General features: G+C 38.2%; 1 protein-coding gene across 4 annotated transcripts in view; it reads left to right on the top strand.

The window, feature by feature from the left end:
* LOC113064320 (retinoic acid receptor RXR-alpha-A-like) overlaps positions 1-23,273 on the top strand; it is a 130,115-nt gene that overhangs the window by 88,749 nt on the left and 18,093 nt on the right. For all 4 annotated transcript variants that reach the window (XM_026235048.1, XM_026235051.1, XM_026235050.1 and 1 more), the window contains exons 3-5: positions 6,402-6,640; positions 20,618-20,768; positions 21,773-21,952. In XM_026235048.1, coding sequence (XP_026090833.1) covers positions 6,402-6,640; positions 20,618-20,768; positions 21,773-21,952 — 570 coding nt within the window. The remainder of the gene's footprint in view (positions 1-6,401; positions 6,641-20,617; positions 20,769-21,772; positions 21,953-23,273) is intronic.

The following is a 23,273-nucleotide window of genomic DNA, read 5'->3' as shown; positions in this document are numbered from 1 at the left end:
ATTAATATAAAATTAAAATAACTAATATAAAGACCCCTCAATCCAATCTATTGTTCCACATGTATTTGTTTCTGAGTCAATGTGTTATCAGCCTCCCACAGTCTAGTCGATTTTGAAAATACATAGGCTTACCTCATTTGTTTGTGTGAAATCCCTTCATTAGCTGATAGCCACCTGTGGAGAATGTTCAGACCTGGCGTTTTCCCTCTCATGATCTCCATCCTCCTCTCTGGCGTTAGAGGATGAATTATAGAGACGGACAGCTGTTGCAGTCTCTCAGCCCTGTGCAGCTCTGCTCCTGTTTTCCATTTATAATGCAGACGCTGCTGTTGTGGATGCCTACTAGCTCTTAGCGCTAACAGGGCATGTTGGGACCAGACAGTGAGGAAAGGAGACCATGCACACCTTAAAGGTATAGTTCACCCATAAATAAAAAATGTCATCAAAGACATTTTAAAGATTTTTTTTTTTTGTCTATTTAATGAAAGGGCAATGAAGATGTTTTTCAAAATATATTCTTTTTTTCATCAAAACACATTTTTACATGGGTGTCTCCTGAGGAATCCCCCTGTAAGGGTCTTTTCCCACCTGCATCTTTTCCAGGCAAATTACAGCTAGCCGTGGCAGTCATTTATGCACTTCGTTTATCTTTCTATGGGAATGCATGCTCTTTTTGTTCTTCAGCAGTGATGTAACTGGCCCAGAGCAATAAGTGGAATGAATATGAAACTGTGGTTAAAGCGCCTGTCACAGCAAACCTGTGAAGCAGAGATCAGAAGAATACAAGAGAGGCTCTCCTGACCAATCAAACCCATTCAGCTCCTTCAAGTGCAAACATTAGTCATGCACTCATCACAACAGCAGGCCCGACATGATAGTATGCAGGCGTGTGTTTGTGTGTGGTCTTTGAGTATCGTGTGACAGAGAACAGGAGATTGCTTTCTTTCCTTTCTCTCGGTTTCTTCGTTTCCTTCAAAGGTTTTGTAGAGCGTTGTGTAGAGCGCCACCTTGGAGCTATAGGACGCTGATCGTTTTTTTTTTTTTAATGAGATCTCCCAAAAATTTAAATTCCATTTACGTGTTCATAAAAGTATGTCTATCTATCTATCTATCTATCTATCTATGTATCTATCTATCTATCTATCTATCTATCTATCTATCTATCTATCTATCTATCTATCTATCTATCTATCTTTCTATCTATCTATCTATCTATCTATCTTGGTTATAAACAACACCGATTGAAAAAATGCATATATATTTCTATCAGGTTCCTTTGGTTTGCAATTGCATGAGCCAATGTAATTGATTATTTTTACAAAATTTCGAAATATAAAAAAAATTGATTTACATTTTTTTTAAAATTGGATTTAAATGAGAAAACTATTGGAAAATTCTGAGAAAAATCATGAAAATATTTCTAGTCAAAAAATAATTTCTTATAGTAATGCTTGGATCTAAATTATTTCTTTGGCAAAATGAAAACTATGTATATGTATTTTTTTTTCTCTTATGTAGTCATCATAAATGGATGATTATTTTTATATCGTAGAAGTTTGTTGTGACAGTAACTGTCAAAGACTCAAAGTAGGGCTGGGACAACACGTCGAGGTCATCGATGACGTCAACGCAAAAAATACGTTGACGCAAAATATGCGCATCGATTCGTCGACCTGTTTTTATTTCTCTAAAAAACGTTTGTAAACGTTTACCTTATGTGTGAGGAATATAGGCGATGACCGGATCAACATTCTGTCCAACGTTATATAACCAATCCAGGGGTTTTTCTGCATTGATTTTTTTTTTGGGGGGGGGGGGGGGGGGGGGGCGGCTGTCAAAGCCTTATTTGATCGCTGTGCCTGACAGGGCGCGTACGAGAGAGAGCCCCGGCTGCGTGCGCACACTGACAGTCTTCAAGCAACATGAGCGCTTCTTGCTCTCTCTCTCTCCCTTGTGCATATTAATCAAAATCATTAAACACGACAGAAAAAGGGCGAAACACCAAAGTTTTACGTGCGCTCGCGCACTCACAGTCTTCAAACTACACGAGCGCTGTCTTGCTCTCTCTCTCTCTCTCTCTCTCCCTCGTGCATATTAACCAAAATCATTAGACACGATAGAAAAAGGGCGGAATGCCAAAGTTTCACGTTGAGCATTCAGAGATTTTTTTTTTTCTCCATGACAGGCTGCTGGCTCCCACTGTTATTTTTTTTAATTTTTAATTTTTGGAAAAGCACTCTCTGTATTATCTTAAAGCCCTCAAGTTTACATTGGTTACTGTATTCTTTCAATTGCTCTAAAGTATTTTGGGTGACCTTTTTTATTGAATGCAAGTTGTTGTTATTTTCATCTGAAAAGATCAGAAGAACTTTTTTTTCAGTAAGCTAGGCCCTTTGTGTTCAGTAAGCTATGTGTTTTCAAGGCTTCAAGGTTTTATTGAATGTTATCTCTATAAAAGTGCAAAGTAATGCCTTCTTAGTCAGTCTTTTATATTGTGATTTTAAGAGCAATAAACACATATTGCAATGTTAAGGAATTCATGTTTTTTTCATTCAGATATGTAAATCAACGTATAAATTGTTAGTAGTCAATTAGTCGAATCGGTCTGAAAAAATTAATCGTTAGATTAATCGATGCATCGAAAAAAGAATCGCTAGATTAATTGTTTAAAAAATAATCATTTATCCCAGCCCTAACTCAAAGCATATAACTGTGTTTGATTTATTATTTTTGTATTTTTTAAGTGTTCATTTATTCTAACCCATATTATTTTTTCTATTATTCTAACCATATTATTTATACCTGCTTTTTATGCGCATGAATGGAAGTGAATAGGTTACAAACGCTACTATGTCCTCTCCTAACCTGCCCTAAAAGGCTGTGCAACCTGTTGTGCGTTATGCAGAGCACCTTTCATCAATATGTCATGGAATAATGATCCTGATTCCTGCTGATTTATTTGCTGGTTTGTACCTGTCAGATGCCTTTGAGGTGATCAGCTGCTGGTGACAACTGTGTTTTGGCATAGAGTAAAGCTTGGAGGGCTGCCACTCTTATTTGGACGTTGCCAGGGCTGTGTTTTCAGTCTTTCCTGCTCTTATCTAATCTAGTTAGCATATTTATCCAGTGAGCTTCAGGTAGCATGGCACCCTGATGGTTTTATAGAAGCTTTCTCGGATTGCTTGTAAAACATGTTTCTCTTCCCACCCAAACAGGTTAGGACAAAGAAAGACAATGGGAAAATAAAAGATGCGTGAGAGACAGAAACAAAATAGTTTAGTACTAGATTAGCTACATTATTTTCTGTGTTTCTTGTCGTTTTTGCTTTTAAGTAACATGCTTACTGCAGTTTTTGAATGCCAGACGGAGTCTTTTGTAAGTGTTTCCAAACATATCTAGTTGAGTCAGGCGAACCTGAAACCAGTCTAGTAATACAGGGCTTCCAGTTAAAAATTAGTCATTCAGGCAACCCTGATCCGGTCTGTTTTCACATCCTAGTCTAGATCAGCAGTCCTCTTTTGGACAAACGTTTTTGAATGAAGCAAATATCACCACAACATCACTATGAAAGTCTCTTCTTCTCTTTTCTCTGTCCTTTTTTTATTTAGTTTCTTTCTATCCTGTTTTCCACCAGCTGTGCCCCTTTTATCCGTCTGTAATCCTGATCTGGCAACCCTAGCCTTCACAGTAAGAAACACACCACCAACTGGCAGCACACTATATAATTCACACACACACACACACACACACACACACGAATAGTACAGGCCATGGACATACGCAGTAAATTATAATACAAATAACTCTCTTTATTTTATTTTGTGTTTATTTGTTTAAAATAGATAAATAATGAAAAATATTGGAATATTTAATTTTGTTGATTCAATATTCTAAAATATTAACATTTTAATAAATGAATAAAAACTGGATGCTTGATGCATCACTCCTAGTTAGAACATGACATCACACTCCCAATCTGACCCTGGTGTGTGTTGCAGCTGGCCACTGACAGATTGGCATCAAATTGTTTCTGAAGCAGACCACCATCTCGGGGAGTCTTAACACCACAAGATAAAACCCTCATTAGACTGAATAATAATTATGTTACACTTCCATGTGCCAGGAAACCATGTTTTCCTGTTTATGTGACACTGTGACATTAGAGAATTAATTAATCGCTGTTTTTGGCAATCAGCAGGTGTGAACGTGTGTATGAATGAACCGACAGAAGCGTCTCTTTTCGCTGCAGCTGATTACAGGGTGTTTGCAGGAAGTGCTCCGGGGGAGGGCAGGATGTAGAGGAAGTGTTTGGCGTGGCAGAACTGGTAGGCAGGCAGCCGTTAGCATACCCCACTGACAAGCTCTCTCTCATACACTCCATCCGCCCTCTCGAAGTGCCTTTTGGCCTGGAATCCATCACAAGACACTGTGAAGTGACATCAGGCAAGTGGAGACAGAGAGCTCCTGGAAAACACAGACTGGACATGCTGTTTTTCTCAGCTGTCACCTAATTGAGTAATACATCATCCGTATTCTGTGCAGCCCCCTTTATGAAACTAGCCTGTTGTGAGTCTAGGCGCTTGTGTAACCGGATTAAGTCACAAAATACATGAAACATAAGCATGCTTGTTTTGCTGTTGCGTTATTCTGTGCTTAGTTTTAAGTTGGAAGTTTTTACCAAGCAAAATATATGGTACTGCCTCAACCCTTCAGGAAAAGATTTTGTGTAATGAAATCAGGGAAGATTCAAGGAGATAAAGCATGCAGGTTTGAAAAGACGGAGAGATATAGGAAGAAGGGAGGTGTGAGCTAGATGAAAGTGAGCCAAGAACAAGACAAGGTTAGAGAGAGAAATTTAGCAGTCATGGACACAGGAAATATGGCCGTGTCACCCAGGCAAGACTGACAGATGTCTCTTGATGACAGCTGACAGTATGACGGACAGGTTCAAGGAGATCCGAGGAGTGGAGAATGAGGCGAGAAGCGAGGAAGAGTACGGAAGCAGAAAATGAGTGTTTATAATCAGATGGCATCCTTAGGGCCTTGACCTTGTATCTCGCTCGCAATCTCTTTCTCGCTCTCTGTTTTCTGAAGCGATCCCAAAGCACATAAACACACACTAGAGTAGGTGTGTTCGGTTAAACTTTCCAGCAATGTTCTGAAAAATCACGGGTACCAAAATACCAAAACTCAACTTCTGTGTTCCAGAACCTAGTGAGGTTTCTACAGAGGCATTATTTTAAGGAATTGTATTTGCTTAATAGGTTATTGTTCTGCTAGTTTTCTGTTTGTTAATCTCTGCTTCGCTACTTTTGTAGAGTGTTCTAAATTGGTTACTAATGAGGTTATTTTTATGCTGCTTTAGTAGGAGGTTGTTTATTTAGGAGGTATACAAAGAGGCAGCTCACTAGATTTTGGAACGGATTTTGTATGACCCTGAAATTAAATAAGTAATGTGAAAGTTTGTTGTAAATATTTAAAATCACAGACAAAATACCTTACAAAAAGAATAAATATTAAATCTCTAAGTCTCTCTCTCTGCTGATTTGCCAAGTAAAAAAAATTACAATTTTTAATTTAAAATGTAATTTTTTTGTGATTTTTACAATATAGATAGCTCTAAATAAGCTTTGCAGTAAATATTATGTTTTTTTTTTACCAATCACAATTGAGTAACTAAAAGCAACTGGTAAAAAAAACTGTTATATAAATATCCAAATCAGCTTTGCAGTAAATATAAAGGTTTATTACAAACTAACAGTGAGGAGTAAAAAAACTAAAACAGCTAGTCTATGCCAAGGACTTTTTTTTTTGTATAGCCTAAGTGTTAGATTATCATAAGTAGCATCTCCTTTTACTTGAAATTGATCTTTTATGCTGTCTTCAGAAGCTCAGTTTTGCCATGTGAGGAAAAAAGTAGTGCTTCTAATTATATAAATTTATGGTGAATGATTCACAATCCGCAAATTGGTGACCTCTACGCTAGATGATAAAGAAGTGCAGTGCACCCATGTGACTGTCTGTCTTTTGTTACTTTCTCAGAATAATCATGCAATGTAAGGTTCAGCAAGTGGGTGAAAAGTTCCCAACAGGGCTCACTCACTCACTCACTCACTCACTCACTCACTCACTCACTGACTCTCTCTCTCTCTCTCTCTCTCTCTCTCTCTCACTGTCTCACTCACTCACTCACTGACTCTCTCTCTCTCTCTCTCTCTCTCTCTCTCTCTCTCTCACTGTCTCTCTCTCTCTCTCTCTCTCTTTCTCTGGTGTATAGTATTTTAGCTGTTTTAATACTTGGATAGAGGAAATCATCTCTTCTCTGAAATTATTTGACAAATAGCCGCAGACTACAGCTATGGTAAATGTCTAACCACTTCCTTCCACTTTCCTCCTCACAGACTCCTCTGGACATATGACGTCCTCTCCTCTCAGTTCTCCCACATCCCACCGGGGGATGCACCCGTCACTGCTGAGCCCGACTTCTTTAGGCCCCTCAGGGTCTCTGCACTCCCCCATCAGCACTCTGAGCTCACCCATGAACGGCCTGGGCTCTCCCTTCTCTGTCATCAGCTCACCCATGGGACCACATTCCATGGCATCACCCGGGATGGGCTACGGCCCCAGTATCAGTCCGCAGGTAAAACCATACTCCGAGACCCTCCCTCAAAGCTGTATTTAAAAAGAAGCTCTCGCATTCAGAAGTCGTATTTGTGCTTCATAATTAAATAGTGTTAAAAATCGTTCAATTTAACTCCATTCTGTCTCACTCGCTCTTTTTCCATTACTCTCACTCGATCTGTCTTTTGTTCCATAAATAGGCTTGCACATCTCTTTGTCATTTTTAAAAAAGGCTCACAATTAAGACATCAAAGCTGGCAGTGTCCTAGTTTTCTTTGACAGCCGCCTTCTACTTTAATATTTATTATGTATATGTGTGTGGGAGGGGGTTAAATATAAATAAAATTAGTTATGAATGTACACGAATTAACAAAAAATATCCTTAATTCTATTAAAAATATGTATTTTTAATTTAATACTTTTAAAACTTTATATAATCCATCAACATAGGACAGAAAACTTGCTGTTATTTGGAAGCAACAGTTGTCAGACCACCCAGCAATCCAAACATCAAATATATTGGTTTAATACATTAGTTTCCATCTTACACCATTTTCAATGAGTCGTGTCATGTCACATCTGTGTCTGAGACTGATTTTCTGGACTGTACAAATGCTGAATGCAGGTTTGGTCATTGCATTGACTAACAGTAGTGAGAGGAGCCTAGAGAAACCAGTTTTATCTTTACACAGCACTGTTCATCTCTCTCTGGTTGGGAGGCAGTCATGGGGTCTAATGGAAGGAGATTTGACTCAGATGGCATTTTTCACTTATGTTTAGCACTTGGCTGACTGGCTGTTTTCAGGCCAAGCCGGGTGGAATGGGGTTGCTACTCCGTTTATAACGCCTTTAAATACAGAGGGACCGAGAAATCAAATTTCCCTTGACCAAATTTCCTTTTGATATAACAGGTCAATGTACTGTCAATGTTACATCCTGTAAGTTTCAAAACTTTCTTGCTAGTTTAAAAACATTTTTTATTGAAACCAAGCTTAGAAAATGACTCGTTTTGGAATGTGGCACTTTATAACGTAATGCTAAACACCACCTTCAAAAGCCTGATCAAAGCCTGCTTCTACAGCACTGCCTCTTTAGCCCCGCCCACTGAAACGCTCCGATAGAGAGAAGCAAATACAGGATGTCATACAGATGACATTATAAGATTACAAGACACTGTGTAGTCTAAGTTGCCTTCCTTATGATCCTAACATATCTAGATTGGGCGCAAGCATTCTTGCGTCATGTTTGCGAATAAATTTTCCTTTCAGGTCAGAAGCGGCACAAATGCTTGGAATATGTCAGGAATAGAGCGGGATATCAGTTTACATCTAGGGATTTGTTGTGTCAGTCCGTGTCGCATCCAGTGTAGACGGAATTACCAATTATAATGGGATCTGTTGTCTGCAGTCGCATTGTGCCACTCATATCCGTTGTAAAAACGGGGTAAAATTAGCAAAGAGCTCCAGATTGTGTCAGTGAAACACTGTCTGTTTGTATGTTTGCTTTACTTTGCTATGGAATACGTTTTCATTTTAAAAAATAAGACCGTATGATGCAGGCTTTTCCGGAGAGACTGAAAGTAAACGATTATGCTGTGCTGATCCTGACTAGAGTGGATCCAACAGTAATGTCGCAACACATAAGTGGGAGTAAACATGTTTTTACCACTATTGCACTTGATCTGTTCTAGACTGTTTGATATGTACTGAGTATTTCTACCTTTTTAACCCAAATGACCCATGTTGTTTTCAGAGTACGTTACAGCAGTGTCCATCTGTTATTTTAATAAGCAATACTGTTTGCCAGTCATAGCCGTGGGCTTTTACTTGCAAGTCTATAAAAAAAAAAAAAAAACGTTCTGCAGAGAGGCTCAAAAACAGGATAGAAAATAGCCTATTACTTAAAACATTATGATTATTTTTTATGTAAAATCACACAGTTTAAGTGAACCTCAGTGAATACTTTCAGTTTCAGTTTAATTTAAAACATTTAATAACATCAGAGCCGACCAAAGTGCTGCACAGAGAAATAGAATCAAACCAATATCAGCAAAACAAAGAAATAAAAGAAATCAAACAAGTTACAATAAAAATGCAGTTCATGAACCCTTTTAACCTCAGAGGATCTGGAACAGGCACCCCACTGACACCAACCGCTATGCAAATCCACAAAATGCAACATAAACAAGGCAAGAGTCAAGATCATTTATAATTTTGTTCACTTAATATTCATTTTGGAGGTTTAACATCAGCAAATGTAACCACTTGCACTTTTTGTGCATCATTTTTTACATTGGAGACCTTAAAGTTAGCCAACAATGGGCAAGAAAGTTTTATTAACTTAATTTTGTAAATTAATAACCAGTAAGGATAAAAAAAAATATGCCAGCACCTCAGGGTTTTGTCTCGGATTTCAGGTGTTGTACCGCCCGTGCCATGGCACCTACCGAGTATAAAACAATAGCTTTTTGTTTTGTCTGGTTTAGTGTGTCTGTGTTTAGTCTGTGTATAGTTTCAGATAACAGCATCCACCTCTCCAAAACAGCATTCAGCTGGAACACATTTACAATACACATTTGTTTGAGTTGGACTGTGGATTTCATGGTTATCTGTTTTCTTTTGAAATGTTCTGATTGGCCACACTTGGGAAGGTTGGTTTTGACAGAGATGACCTACTGTGATAGATGCAGGGACTCGAGTCTTACACATACATGGCAAGGATGCTGTCAGCCGCCTTTAGACCTCAATCCCACCCATGGGGATCTTTGGATCTCAGCGATTTTTAGTGGGACTTCGCCTAAAAATTTTGCAATTAGCTCCATAAACTGTACACAAATTCATGTTCGCCTCAGTCCAGAAAGTGACAGAGTATTTAATCATAGGAAGAGGGTTGTACTAGAAATGCAAACTGTAAAATAGTGTGTGTGTTTGTGATCAGGAAGACATGTATTTGGCTCATTATTCAAATGTTATACCCATCTAACTTATACTGTACTATATCACAACCTATTAGTTAAACATTATTATTTTTTTAAATAAAATAAATTATACCCTCATTGGGGGCGGAGCTCCCCTAAAATAAAAATCCTAGAATCATGGTGATCCCACCAGCCCCGGGCACAGCACAGATTTTGCCGTCTCCCAGCAGCTGGCACACATTAGGCAGAACATGGTTCGGTTTACACTTCCATTGGCAATCAATGCAGATATGCCACTCTGTCTGCCCAGAAAAATCCCTGAACATTTACTAGCTCTCGATCCAGCCTAAATGGTTTCTTATGGTTCAGTGTGTACAGTACTGAAAGACTGGAAGTTGTTCCTGGAAGCTCATTATCTGTGTTGAGGAAACTTTTCATGCTACTGTTATTTTAAAGTATAGGCAAACTATACTTTTGAAAAAGTAGTTAGGTATACCACAGTCTACTAATGAGCAGTGATAACTACACAAAAGCTAATATTTTAATGTCTGTTTGTATTGTGTGTCCACATCTATGTATGTTATGAAAGGTACAGTTAATTAAAATATATAATAATAATAATAATACCTTAATATTAGTGCAAAAAATAGTTTTATTTTTTTTTCTTCCTTCTATTTGTGTGTAGTCATATTACACTTGGTGTAAACATCTTAAAGCTACAGCCACAGTCTGTTACATACACATATTTTTGGTTTGGAGATGCAGTTGTTGTGGGTCTGGATGCACATTTGGCTGTCGTATAGTATGGAAGAGCTATCATCTCGCCTTCACTGTCATCCTGTGATTCATTAAATAGCAGCAAATACTTGATCCCATCAGTCTGTGCCAGAGGTCGTGACACAGTGACCCCGTGAACAGATAAATACTGGATTATTGAACAATTTTGGCTGCTAGAAGTCAAAAAATGAAGTGTGTTGAGAGTGATGCACCTACCTTAGTTGCTTGCTCTGTCCTTTTTATGTTTACATAGTTTATTGTTTTATATCATTTTTTTTCACAGCAGTTAGGGTTTAAGGCCTGATTATATGAATTTTCTGCATACAGTGACATATGCAGCCAGTAGTTAAGGTCGAGACCATATGTGACCCTGGACAACAAAACCAGTCTTAAGTCGCTGGGGTTGCAATAGCTAAAAGCATTATATAGGTCAAAATTATGAATTTTCTTTTATGTCAATAATCATTAGGATATTAAGTAAAGATTATTTTGATTTTGATTAGTAATATGCATTGCCAGGAACTTTATTTGGACAACTTCATAGGCGATTTTCTCAAAATTTAGATTTCATATTTTAAAATAGTTGTATCTCTGACAAATATTGTAAGATCCTAACAAACCATACATCAATGGAAATATTATTTATTCAGCTTTCAGATGATGTATAAACCTCAATTTTGAAAAATTGACTTTTATGACTGGTTTTGTGGTCCACGGTCACATTTGGTTGAAAAAAAAAGTGCCCATGAGTTCTGACAAAGCGAGCACCCCTTCAGGCAAGTATTTGCTCAGCTCTGTGGAGCCTGTGGGGTGAACAGAATAGAATACAAACTCTGGCCTTGACTGGGATGCTTTCACAGGGCCTCTAATGAGGGAAATATGCCTCTTTTGTTATTTTGCATTCAGATGTGATCCCAAGTTTTGTGGGAAGAGGGTAAAGAGAAAACAAAAATATAAAAGCAACTGATCACATTTCATGTTTCAGTTTTATTCACTTTCATTCAGTATCTGTTAACTCAGTGCCAGTGTGAAAATCTTAAGCAAAAGTTTGCTGTGTACAGTTCCGACTTTAAAACAATTAGCCCCTATTAAAAAGTTTCAAGCAAAGCATATGAAAAATGAAACAAACATCACATTAGCAAAAGAAGCTCTTATCTTGGCGACTTTCAGTAATAGGCTTTGTGCGCCAAAGTGTGTGCTAGCTAAGAAAGACAGAGAAAACCAGAAACAGCAGCTCCCTTGAAACTTAGAACCCAAACCTGGGTTCACAATGACACGTCCTTTCTAACTTTTAGACTTCTGTTGATAGAAGAACATGTGAACTGCTCTTAAGGGTAAAGAACACGGAGAGTGTGTGATTGTAGGAGAGAGCACCTTTAATAACAGTTGTTTCTAATTGTTTGCTAATTGTGGAAAAATACATAATGCACATTTACTATTACTTTAACTCAAAACTCTCTCTTCAAGTCTCTTCTTATTTTCTACCTCCATCTGTGTCCTCAGACGATGTGTAGAACCCATGTAGTAGGAGCTGCAGATTTTGCCTGTTGTTAATTGCTTCTTTGCAACCTTGATACTCGTACACAAAACCCCTCAAACACAAAATGGTTTATTTTTCAAGTCAAACCTTGAAATTAGTGACGGCATTATCTTGTGAGCTCAAGGACAGCTTCTTTCATTTTGTTTGCTCTGAATGCTTGTGTTTTACACTTGTGAAGGTGGTTTATCACCAGATCCAGCCTGGAAGTTTACATTTTTGAAACCCATTTTCTATTTGATTTTAGTGTCTGTGCATTCATTTGGGTTTCTATTAATCAGCATTACAAATCTCAATGTTTCGTTTTGGTTTTAACAATGCAGGCACATTGTTGCAAACAGCGCTCCAGTGATGATTATCCACACTCTGAGATTAGGTCTGGATGCTGACAGCTGTTTCAGCTCTAGGCAATTATTCCACCATACAACATTTCTTCAGAGGATACGGCTCTACGGTTATAATCTGTCTTGGCCCAACACAGTCTACCAAAGCGCGCGCAGACATCATGCACAGCAGGAGCTAGACAGAACAGAGTAGTGGGTATCAGATCTGCCTCTGTTACTGACTTCACCCGGTGCTGGAGCTGCACGAGACTGCAGGATATTGGTTGGCCACCAGTGTTGTCTTGATTGCTGTGTAGATCATTTACATTTGGCCTTGGATGATGCAGCTTGCTTGGCTTCGATTGGAAGGAACAAACTCTATGAACCAAATATGACCGATCAGTTTTATCCATATAATGCATAGGTTAATTTTTATTCACTTTTATGTATTGTATCTGCACTGCCTTTATATATACAGGTGCTGGTCATATAATTAGAATATCATCAAAAAGTTGACTTATTTCACCAATTCCATTCAAAAAGTGAAACTTGTATATTATATTCATTCATTACACACATACCAACATTTCAAAGGACTGATTTCAAGTATTTTTATATGAAATGTAAAAAATATTTGGTGTGGTTTTTTTCAAGGCACTTCAGTGTCTATAACTTTTACTCTTTTTGAGCATTCCCAAATCTGGTGATGAAAAATAAAGCCCAAAGGGTCTTCTTTCCAAAGACACCAGAATTGTGTGTGTAGCACACTGAAGTAAGGAACTATTGAAATTTTAATGTTAGGTAAAGCATTTTCATGTGTGAGTCCAATAATCGGGGTTGCTGCAAGAACCCAAATGACAGCGACACTCGCCTTTACGGCTGATACAAAACAGGGCCAACTTACTGCCGCTGACTGCCGTGTCCATAGGGACGGCTCCAAATGTGTCTCCCACACCGCTACTGACAGCAGCCTCTACAAAGTCACACTTAGGGTGAGTAATGGGTGTGAAAGATCGGAGGTCAGATGTTGAGTGGGTTATCAGGCAGAGGGGAGCGGCCCAGTGCCCCGCAGTGGTTAAAGATAAGAAAAAGGTCACTGTTATCAGCAAAGCTTTTCCATGTGTGGATGGACACATCCCAGTCAAGCGTGGATTGGAGTTGGAGTTTGTTGTGATAACAGTGACGTAGCCGCTGGGTGGACTATTCTGGCTCTGAATGTTAAGTGAATGTGTCATTTATAAAGTCAGCATAAAAAGAGGTATTATTCAATAGATGGATAAACATGCTTAATTAATGCAAAACGTTTCACATTTTAGTTTGCTTTGGTTGATTTTCTTTTTCTTTTTTGGCTTGTTTGTTTGTGTTTCCCCCAAAAGAGAACATTTATAATATTTGAAACAATTGTCATTTATTATTTAAAAATTATTTATCACAATTAGTTGTATTGCAGTCATTAATAATTATGATGGCCATACTGCTTTAGTGTGCGTCAAGTAGAGTGATTTGTGTTTGTTATGGTTAATATTATGATTGTATTTTATTATTAATTGAACATTAGTTGCTTTTACTCCATTTTACTGTGGTAAAATCACTGCAGTTTATAGCTTTGAAACCTTGATTTATACGTACAAGTCAAATGTACTCAACACAATTAAGTAGGCATCAGATGTTCAATATTTCTTTCATTTGAAGTCCACTCCACTTGCCCCAGTGTGAAGTCGTATTCTGGTTTTGAGAGGTTAGCATGTGTTAAAGGTTGCTGCTGCAGGATTTGGTTTACGCTTTGAAGTGTCCTTGGGAGGGAAGTCTGTTTTTCGGCTTGGTAAGATCAGCTAAGCTCTTCTAAGGTTTCAGATTTATGCTCTTACTCTTTTTGTATGATGTGCGTTGACTTTGCCTTGCCAGATCACCGCACGTGTGTTTCATATCACATAAAATGTATCCGTTCTTGGGAGTATATATGACTCCTTAAGCACCATTCAAGTCTGAATCCTGAAATAAAAGCAGATTGATGTGATGAGAGTTTTGCAGACTAAACTTGGTGTCCATAGGGTGAAACTTGAGCTTTCCTCCTAGCAAGAAATGGACAAAACATTCTGCTAAACCATGCTAGATAACGTCATGTTGAATGCAAATGTATGAAAAGAAAAAAGCCATTATTGTATGCTTTTATACCATTTTGTTCATAGAAATGCACTAGACAGATGTTGTTGCCTGGGTTTGATGCAACTGGATGCACAGCGAGTGTAAAAACATTTGTACCCTTTAAATACCTGCATTCTGTTGTGTTACTCAAATGAAAGAACTGCGTGATCTGTGTGAACGGCCCCTGAGCTTATATCGTTGTGAGTGACAGATTACTTGACTATTTAAATAGACAAATTTGTGACAGCACAACTCTTCTCTGCCTCTAGCTTATGCTTGACAACCAAGTGTCAACATCTATAGCGTACTTGCACAAAGACTGAACGGATCACCGGTATCTGATGCTTAGATCTGCCATGACTTCCCTTTGCTAGTGAGTTTTTCCAGGTGAAAGCTACTGTTCTTTCTCCTGAGTCAACACTCTCTGACCCTGTATTTCAGCACAGATATACAGATCTAGAGGTGCTGACAACTTCTCTCTCTCTCTCTCTCTCTCTCTCTCTCTCTCTCTTTTCTACTTAGCTTTGGCACATATGATAAAATAAACCATGACATACCATTACTTTTTTTTTTATCCAATTCACAAATCAGACCCATTCCATTATATTTTACTTGCTTGTGTTGTTTTCTTCAATTCATTTTTCATACAAATGTTCTTAAATTATTATTATTATTTTAGTTAAACTTACTGACTCAAAGATTCACAGTGGTTAATAGCTTAAATGGTTTAAATGGTTAATTTTTTTTTATCTAGTTCTCAAATCAGACTCATTCAATTTTATTTTATTTGAATTTAATTGTTTTATTTCTTTTTTCATTTAATTGAAATTTTTCCACAATTTCTTTTTTCCTATTTCAACTTAGTGATCCATTTACAGTGGTTAATAGTTTTAAGAACCAATTGATCCTATTCACAAATCAGAATCATTTTATAATGTTGTATTTTTTTCTTTTTTTCCCCATGTATTTTTTCCTGAACTATCTGTTTTTTATTTATTTAGTTCAATTTAACTGTGGATAATAGCATATTAGAGGAGAAGATTCTAAGTGATTTGGAATATAGAAGTCATCTGAACATGTGTCCCAGGGAACAACAGGTTTAGAATGACATGAGAGTAAATAATTACATAACTGTCTCTTTAAATATTACATCAAACTCAATATCCAATTCTGAAGCAGGCCTGTACAATGATCTCTTGACCCCTACCAACAGTCACTTCGCTGTGTGTGTCTCTGTGCATGTTGTTTCTTAAGTTTTGGGATGTCCCCTCCTCTCCGTACAGCTTAAGTGTCACAGCACGGCTGGCTGATCATGTTGTTCTTAGTCAGGGCACTTGTCTGACACCCTACTCCTCAAAGAAGAGTGTGTGATCATGTATGGGAGGGAGGATTATTCTATTTACAGTCACAGAACTAGACCCTTTAATCCTTCTGTAACACACACACACACGCGCACATATACCCCTACACACAAATACTGCATTGAGAGGGAGTTTGGGCAGATTGAGTTGCATGTTGAAAATAGCCATACTCTGATAGAGTCCTCTGATAGTGCAGCTCTGCATCTGATGAGACAAACTACAGAGGTCCAGAAAAATAGACAAACTAAGGTATGAAGTGAAGAGAGAGGCTGATTTTAACAGCTGCTTTTGCATGTGATCTAACACATCATGAATTCATACAGTTGCACCACGTTTGCATGCAGTATTTCAACTTAAACCTGCATCTAACTGACAACCTGTGGTTCATTGTCACAGTCATTAAATTAAGCACTTGTCAAACTTTTTTATCCGATGTAAAACTCTAAACGCTATAAACTCTATTTAGAAACTACTTATAAATAGTTTCTATATTAACTATTTACTAGTTATTTTTTTGTAAATTGTTTTCCTGAGAATCGAACACATGACTTTGCTGACTCTGTGCTGTACTGTCACTTATTTTTGTTTAGTTTAAATTAGTTTCGTTGGATTTCATTTTATTTAATATGTATTAATTTGATTATTTTAAGAAACATTTGTCTCATTTTGTTCTTGAAAGGTAGCGTGATACTGTGTAGTCCAAGTAAAGTACACAAGTATATTTGTTGGTTCTAACAAATGGGGAATCATGCCATGCTGCTTTACTTTTGCAGAGATTTTGTGGGCACATTTGCACTGTTACCTGATTTGCATAATTCCTTTAGTGAATCGGGCCCCTAATGCAGACAGCAGGTACAAATAAATGGCTCTATCAGCGGGCTCGATTCATTTTTAGTGAATTCTCCCCATGAGTATTTATATGTGGGTAACATGAGCATGTTTCAGGTTCTCATCGGAGACACGCAGGCAGAAATTCATAACAAAAGGCGTTTTATTTCTCATAAACCGACAGCCTCAGAACAAAGTATGGCATGTGTAATTTACTGCCACCCATGCTTTCTCTTTGCTCACTCATCATTAGCACCTCTCTCCATCAGAACGGGAACGCACTGTTACGGCCTCTGCAGCCTTGACTGCCTTCAGCATTTTTCAAGGACAATGACCATTTCTGACATCGTAAATCAAACAGAGTGGAAGTACAGGGTCTTTTGTCGGCAGCGTTTTGCCTGTTAGTTTTTTGACGGATGGAATTAATAATCATATTGAATAAAAAGGGAGCAGTTTTCAAAGGTGTTAATCATAGGGCCTTTCGCACCGCAGGATCCTTTTCATAGTGCCAGAACTAATTGTGGCACTGCCCATTTTTTGGTCATTTTTGCACCGCCGGAACTGGGTGTGATTTTAGCATCGTACTGCCTGTTTCGAGAACCAGATTAACTCCTACACCGGGGCAGGGTCTAACCAGCACAACTGGTACTACCCATGACGTAAATGTACATTGATTGACCAGATGCATTTGAAAAACGCCCTCGCCCGCCATGATTTAAAATGCTGTGTAAACATACTGTAAACATTGTGTCAACTTATTTCGCAAGTACGGTGAACAGCGATAACTATACGGACGCTGAAGTGCAGGCACTTTAGCAAATGTGGCACTGCCAGGTGTTGGAGATTCTTAGTCCTCCTTTACGTTCTTTCAATCGGTTTACGTATACGTCAACATTCCATGTCCAATGTTGTAAAACCTGGGAGACACAACAAAAACACAAATGCGATCACATAGTCCTCCATCCTCCTTTTGTTTACTAATTCTCCTGTTTCCGTTGTTGAATGCCTTGCACAAATGACGTCGCTGTCGACCGGCTTACATCACTTCCTAGTACACCCTGTTGGTGCGAATGCAACCCTTTAAATTGTACTGGCAAATATTTCGACATGGGCCATGTCAATACTGTGTGTGTCCATGCATGGGTTTAAGGGGTGTGAGCAGGCACGTGTGAATACACACACATACTCTTAGGATGATGCAATCATGTACATGGATAAGGGTGATTAACTATGTTAAGTCTTTCCACATGTGGGTGTTTCTTAAATTTGGACACTTATGTTTATTACTTCTATTGACAGAAAAACGTATTAGATTTGGATTTGATATGAAGACTACCATAGTATCTTACGTCATCAACAAAAGGCAAAATGAATGGAATCAGTTTACAAACCACAAACTGTGTAAAATACCCTAATGTGGGTAAAAGTCTCATCTTTATTTTCAGTAATCAGTGGGATCAAATAACGTATACACAATGCTGAAAAGAACACTCCAGAATCACACAAATTCTTAGCATCAAAAGAAGATTCACTGATATGCTGTTAATGCATATCAGTTCAGAGTTCAGTATCCTTTACATGCATTTTATTACACTGCTCTGTGGAATACTTGATTCTGATTGGTCAGTCGTGGAATTCTAAGTTATGGTATTCCTTGAAAAAAAAAAAAAAAACGGTAAAAAAGCTGATAACACCGGCTCATCCAGGTAACTGAAGTCAGCACTTTGCACTTTGTGGAAGCTTTGCATTTGGTTAGCTAATAAAATGTTAAAACTCAATTCAATATTATGTGTACAATTACTTACAATTATGTTATATGCCATAATGCTGCAGCCATTTTGTGACGATTGATTGGTTCATTGTAATGGAATATAAGATAACTAACAAACTGGCAAGAGTTTAAAACGGTTTCATCTTAAAATCTTTCTGCCTCACATCGGGGTCCTGGTCAACCTGTAAGGGGTTATTCTACCATAACAACCGACTGGATGTTCATTGTTCCTTACTCCATTTAATTTTACTTAAGTTCTTTTAGGAAATTATATTACTCAGAAAACACTTTTGAAGAAATTTTTAACAGTCAAATCTGAATTAATTTTAAATCGCTTGTTTATACTTTATCAACTTGGAAGCTGGCATGGTGTTAAAACACCAACTTACCAACACTATTGACCAACGTTTTATTAAATGAAGGTCACATTAAAACTAACTTAATTTTTGGCACCAATAGCCTTGTGGTTAGACTGCCGACATACAGCACACATGCACTCACGGCGACCCAAGATCAATTCCCATCTCAAATTCCTTTGCTGGTCCTGCTCCCCTCCCTTCACCCAATGCTTTCCTGTCTGCTCTCTACTATTCTGTCTAAATAAAGGCCCAGTAAAATAAAAACATCCTAACTTTATTATGCCAACTTCATCATTAATTATAGTATTCATAGTAAAAAGTCTTTAATGTTGATTTTAATATATTTTGATCTTAAAACATGAATCATAATTTGTTTAATGTGATATGATAACCTAAACAAAAGTGAAATCATAAAGTATTTCTGTATTTTGTGTGTATAGTTTGACACAAAACCCTCAGTTGGGCAGTAATAAACTAAATTAGAACTTTACTTATAAAATAATAACATGAATAAAGTTTACTTTAAAGATTATCATTCTTTTTCCTAGTAAAAAGCTTAAGATGAAATTTGAAACTTTGTGTATTTGGGAAAATAAATGAAAAAAAAAACATTGTGTATATTTAAGATAAGCAAAATACTAGCTGAGAAAATGGCATTAGTAAGACAAAGGAGTCTTCCATTTTATTTAAGAGATGTTGAAAATGTAATTTTCATTGCAGAATGGTTTAAAACACAATATATGTTTTAGGTGATGGAAATACCATTGTGGTGGCAGTCCAGTGGGGCTACAGTGGTCTGTCTGTGTCCAGTGTCCACTGGCTACATGGCACTCCAACAGAAGTCTAGCAAGTCTGCTTGTCTCTTGCACTAACGTCAACACATAGCCGTGGTGTGAAGTAGGAAGTGAAGAAGCTCCTTTTGGTCTAAATGGGGTCTTTATCAGGCCCCTCTCACTAGTTTGACTGCTAACTGTGTTCTGGCTACAGCATGAGAACAAGACTTTGGAGGCTCTCACATGAGTGTTTCTGTCTCGTGGCCAACAACGCCAGTCCCAAGGCCTTTACCAAATCTGTGTCATGCTTTTAAGAGCCTTCCAACAAGTCTGTTGCTGGAAAATCATCTACTATAATATTAATAAAAGAGGGGAAAAAAAGTCAAATGCATGCAAACATCACTGTTAACGATGCAGAGTGACTTTCTCACTCCCCAAAGCCAGGATAGCATCTGTTAGGTTGTTTTTTTTTTTTTTTTTTTTTTTTTTAGAACAGCCTGTTGGACCCTTAGGCACAGTGTCTACACATCAGCAACTTTCATTTTCTCAAAACTCTTGTGTTGCTGGTATAATTAAAGTGTGTAATTGAATATGAACACGCGTAGAGTGAAATGAACAATGTGCCTGTTATTGTGATTGCGTCTTACACAACTGTTGCATCATCACCTTGCAATGATAGAGTAAAATGTGCACAAACACATTGATGATTAAACATTTGTGATGGATTTAGATTTTTTTTTTTTGCTGTTATTTCCACAGAAATGTAAGTCTTAATGTCTTTCTCATTCAAAATACACTTGTGAGAGCAAAAAAAATTTCTGGATGAGGGCAGCCAGACACATATTGGAGAGAGAGAGAAACAGAACCACGTCTTTATTCCACTGTCCAACTAAATATTTTATTGCCGCAATTCTAGCATAGAACATGTGCACTGCTGGTGATGGATATGAAAAAATGAGGCTAGGGACACACTCAGCATCCATTTCTTGTACTCACATTCAGAGGAAGTAGGAGAGAGAGCATAATCAAATGAGAGAACCTCAGTCTCGTGGCACAAAATCAATCTGAAAGCTCAACGCTGGCCCCATTCTGAAGAAACTGACAGAAAAGTCGGGGCCTTCTGGAACTCAGCTTTTTTTCACCCAGGTCCTTAGAGCCGATATGTTGACGTGTCTAAATGATGTGTGTTTGCTTATGTTTTGCAGCTGAACTCGCCCATGAACTCTGTCAGCAGCTCAGAAGATATCAAGCCGCCCCTGGGCATCAACGGTGTGATGAAGGTGCCATCGCAGCCCTTGGGCACCCCCCTGTCCCTCACCAAACACATCTGTGCCATCTGTGGCGACCGCTCCTCAGGTACCAAAACACACTGTTACATGTAGACCAGTAGTGCAGCCCTAAATGTACAACATTTTGCAACTTTCGATTGCTCAAGTCTGGTTGGGGTGGAAAAAAAAACGGTCTTCTAGCCCAGTCAGGTTTTTTGTAGGGGGTTTTGGGCATTTCTCAGGTGGCGGCACAGCTAAACAAGCCAAATCAGGCTGGGAGAGCAGTTAAACCTGGCTAAGACCAGCTTAGGCAGGTTTATACATGCAGTTCATTTCCAAAACTGACTTTATTAGACCAGAGTTGCTCTGCAGGGCTGGTTAGAATGAAAAAAAAAAAAAAAAACAGCTCAAAAACCAGTCTATGCTGGTTTTCTGGTCTTAGCTGGCCTTTTAGCCTGGTCAAAATTAACTTTAAGTGGTTTAACTTGACTTTAACTAAAGTAGCACTTTTTAACTGGTTGGTCCGCTAAACAAGCTAAATCAGGCTTAAACCATTTTAAACCAGCTAAGACCTGCTTAGGCCAGTGTATATCTGCACACACAAAACCGAGCCCCAAATACAAACTGTTGTGCTAATGTTGCAATGCAGGATTGGTTGGGATGGAATATCAGCTTCAAAACAATCTAAGCTTGTTTTCTGGTCTTAGCTGATTTTCTAGTACAGTTAAGATGCTCTTTTTTCGGTGGTTTTAGAGGGATTTTTGGCACTTTTTAACTCTTCGGCTTGCTAAACAAGCTCAGTCAGACTGGGAAATTCGCAAAGAGCAGCTTTTGGCTTGTTTAAACAGGTTTATTTTTCAGCAGGGAAAACAGTGGAGTATTTTGTAAGCCGCACAGAGACAGTGTTTACTCTACAAGAAGATACTTATAGTTGTCTTGCAATATTAAGCTGGGATAGAAGAAGGTAATTTAACACACTTCAGCTGAAAGGTTGTAGATTAAAATGCCACAAGCCCTTATCCATGAATTATTCCCATTGTAGACCTGAACATGACTCCTTAGGCTTCTATGTTTGCATTTTTTTTTCAACAGGTAAACACTACGGTGTTTACAGCTGCGAGGGGTGCAAGGGTTTCTTCAAGAGGACTGTGCGCAAGGACCTGACTTACACTTGTCGAGACAGCAAGGACTGTATTATCGACAAACGCCAGCGCAACCGCTGCCAGTACTGCCGCTATCAGAAGTGTTTGGCCATGGGAATGAAAAGAGAAGGTACAGCACATAAAGTTGAGGATAGAAGATTTTTCCTTTTCCCTCTGAAATTTTATAGCATTATGCACTCCACCAGCTCTCATTAAAATCAGTGACTTCCAATGCTATGTAAATGCTCCTCTAAAGTCCACAATGGGGTTCCACCATTCCACCATGGAGTGAGATGTTTTGTGCATTCGCTATTAGAAACAATCTCACGTCTGTGTGACTAGAAGAAACATTCGTATTAATTCAATCAGCCATTAAATAGTCAGACTGCAGGTCAGAGCTTAATTAGCGTTCACTAGATGTTCAGTCTGCCATTCTGCTCATGGTGAGACATTGGTCAGGGAGTTCATTCTGTGCATGATGGCTGTACTCAAGATTCCAGGTACTGCACTCAGGAGATACTAAGAGAAAACAGGAAATGGTTCGTCGGTGCAAGGTTTTTTTTTTTTTTTTTTTGCTAAATATAGAAGACCATCTTTTCTCCCAAATCATCACCTGATGCAGAGCAAGATGAAAGAAAGGAAGAGGTGAGAGGTGGGTTATCACACTGAAGAAAAAGGGGGCATTAGCACGTTTTGCGCGCTTGTCCCCACCAAAAAAGGAGACGTGAAAGTGCTTTAGCATGCTAATTGAAGATTTTAGCACACAGTCGGTGGAATATTGATCTGAGAGACTATATTTTGCCCCTCAGTCAGAATAATTTTGGATTTATGAGATATCAGAATTTTTCTGTTGTTGTTTTTAGAATCATTGAGTCTGCGGAGACGTGTTTTCTCTTTTTAAGATTGAACCGATGAACTCTTTTGTAGCTTGCTTTGTATACCTGCTCACATACAGACATGCATACGCACATGATTGTTGTTAACGTGCTTTGTCTTTTAAGCTTAGTGTGTCCAAAATCCTTAATATATGTATCAACTTAGAATCAGTTTCAAAATCTTTTCATATAGAATACAGTTCATTCATGATATGTCCCCAAACGTAAACATTTATAAAGATGTTTAAAACGACATTAAGCTTTTTTTTTTTGCAAGCAGTCAGACTTGTTTGGCCTTATAAATGATTTATTGTGGCTATAGATTGCATAGCCAACATCCAGTCTTCATCCCAGATCTCTAGCTCTTGTTTCATGTGAGAGAGTAAATCCTCCTCCTGTAGACGAAAAGAGCACTGCGATCGTATGTGCATGACATGTCGTTCTCACATCCACTGTCTGACCTTAGTGCAACCTTTCGTCTCCCTTATTTATGTCATCGCGGCTTCTTTCAAGGATATGATCATTTGCTTGCGTTCATCTGTTTGTGTATCCCATAAGCTCGCACTGCACCCTGAG

The sequence above is a fragment of the Carassius auratus genome, chromosome 46 (assembly GCF_003368295.1).
Source record: "Carassius auratus strain Wakin chromosome 46, ASM336829v1, whole genome shotgun sequence".
In the NCBI taxonomy this organism is placed as follows: domain Eukaryota; kingdom Metazoa; phylum Chordata; class Actinopteri; order Cypriniformes; family Cyprinidae; genus Carassius; species Carassius auratus.
Note: the sequence above shows the minus strand (reverse complement) of the source record. Positions and strands in the feature narration are given on the sequence as shown.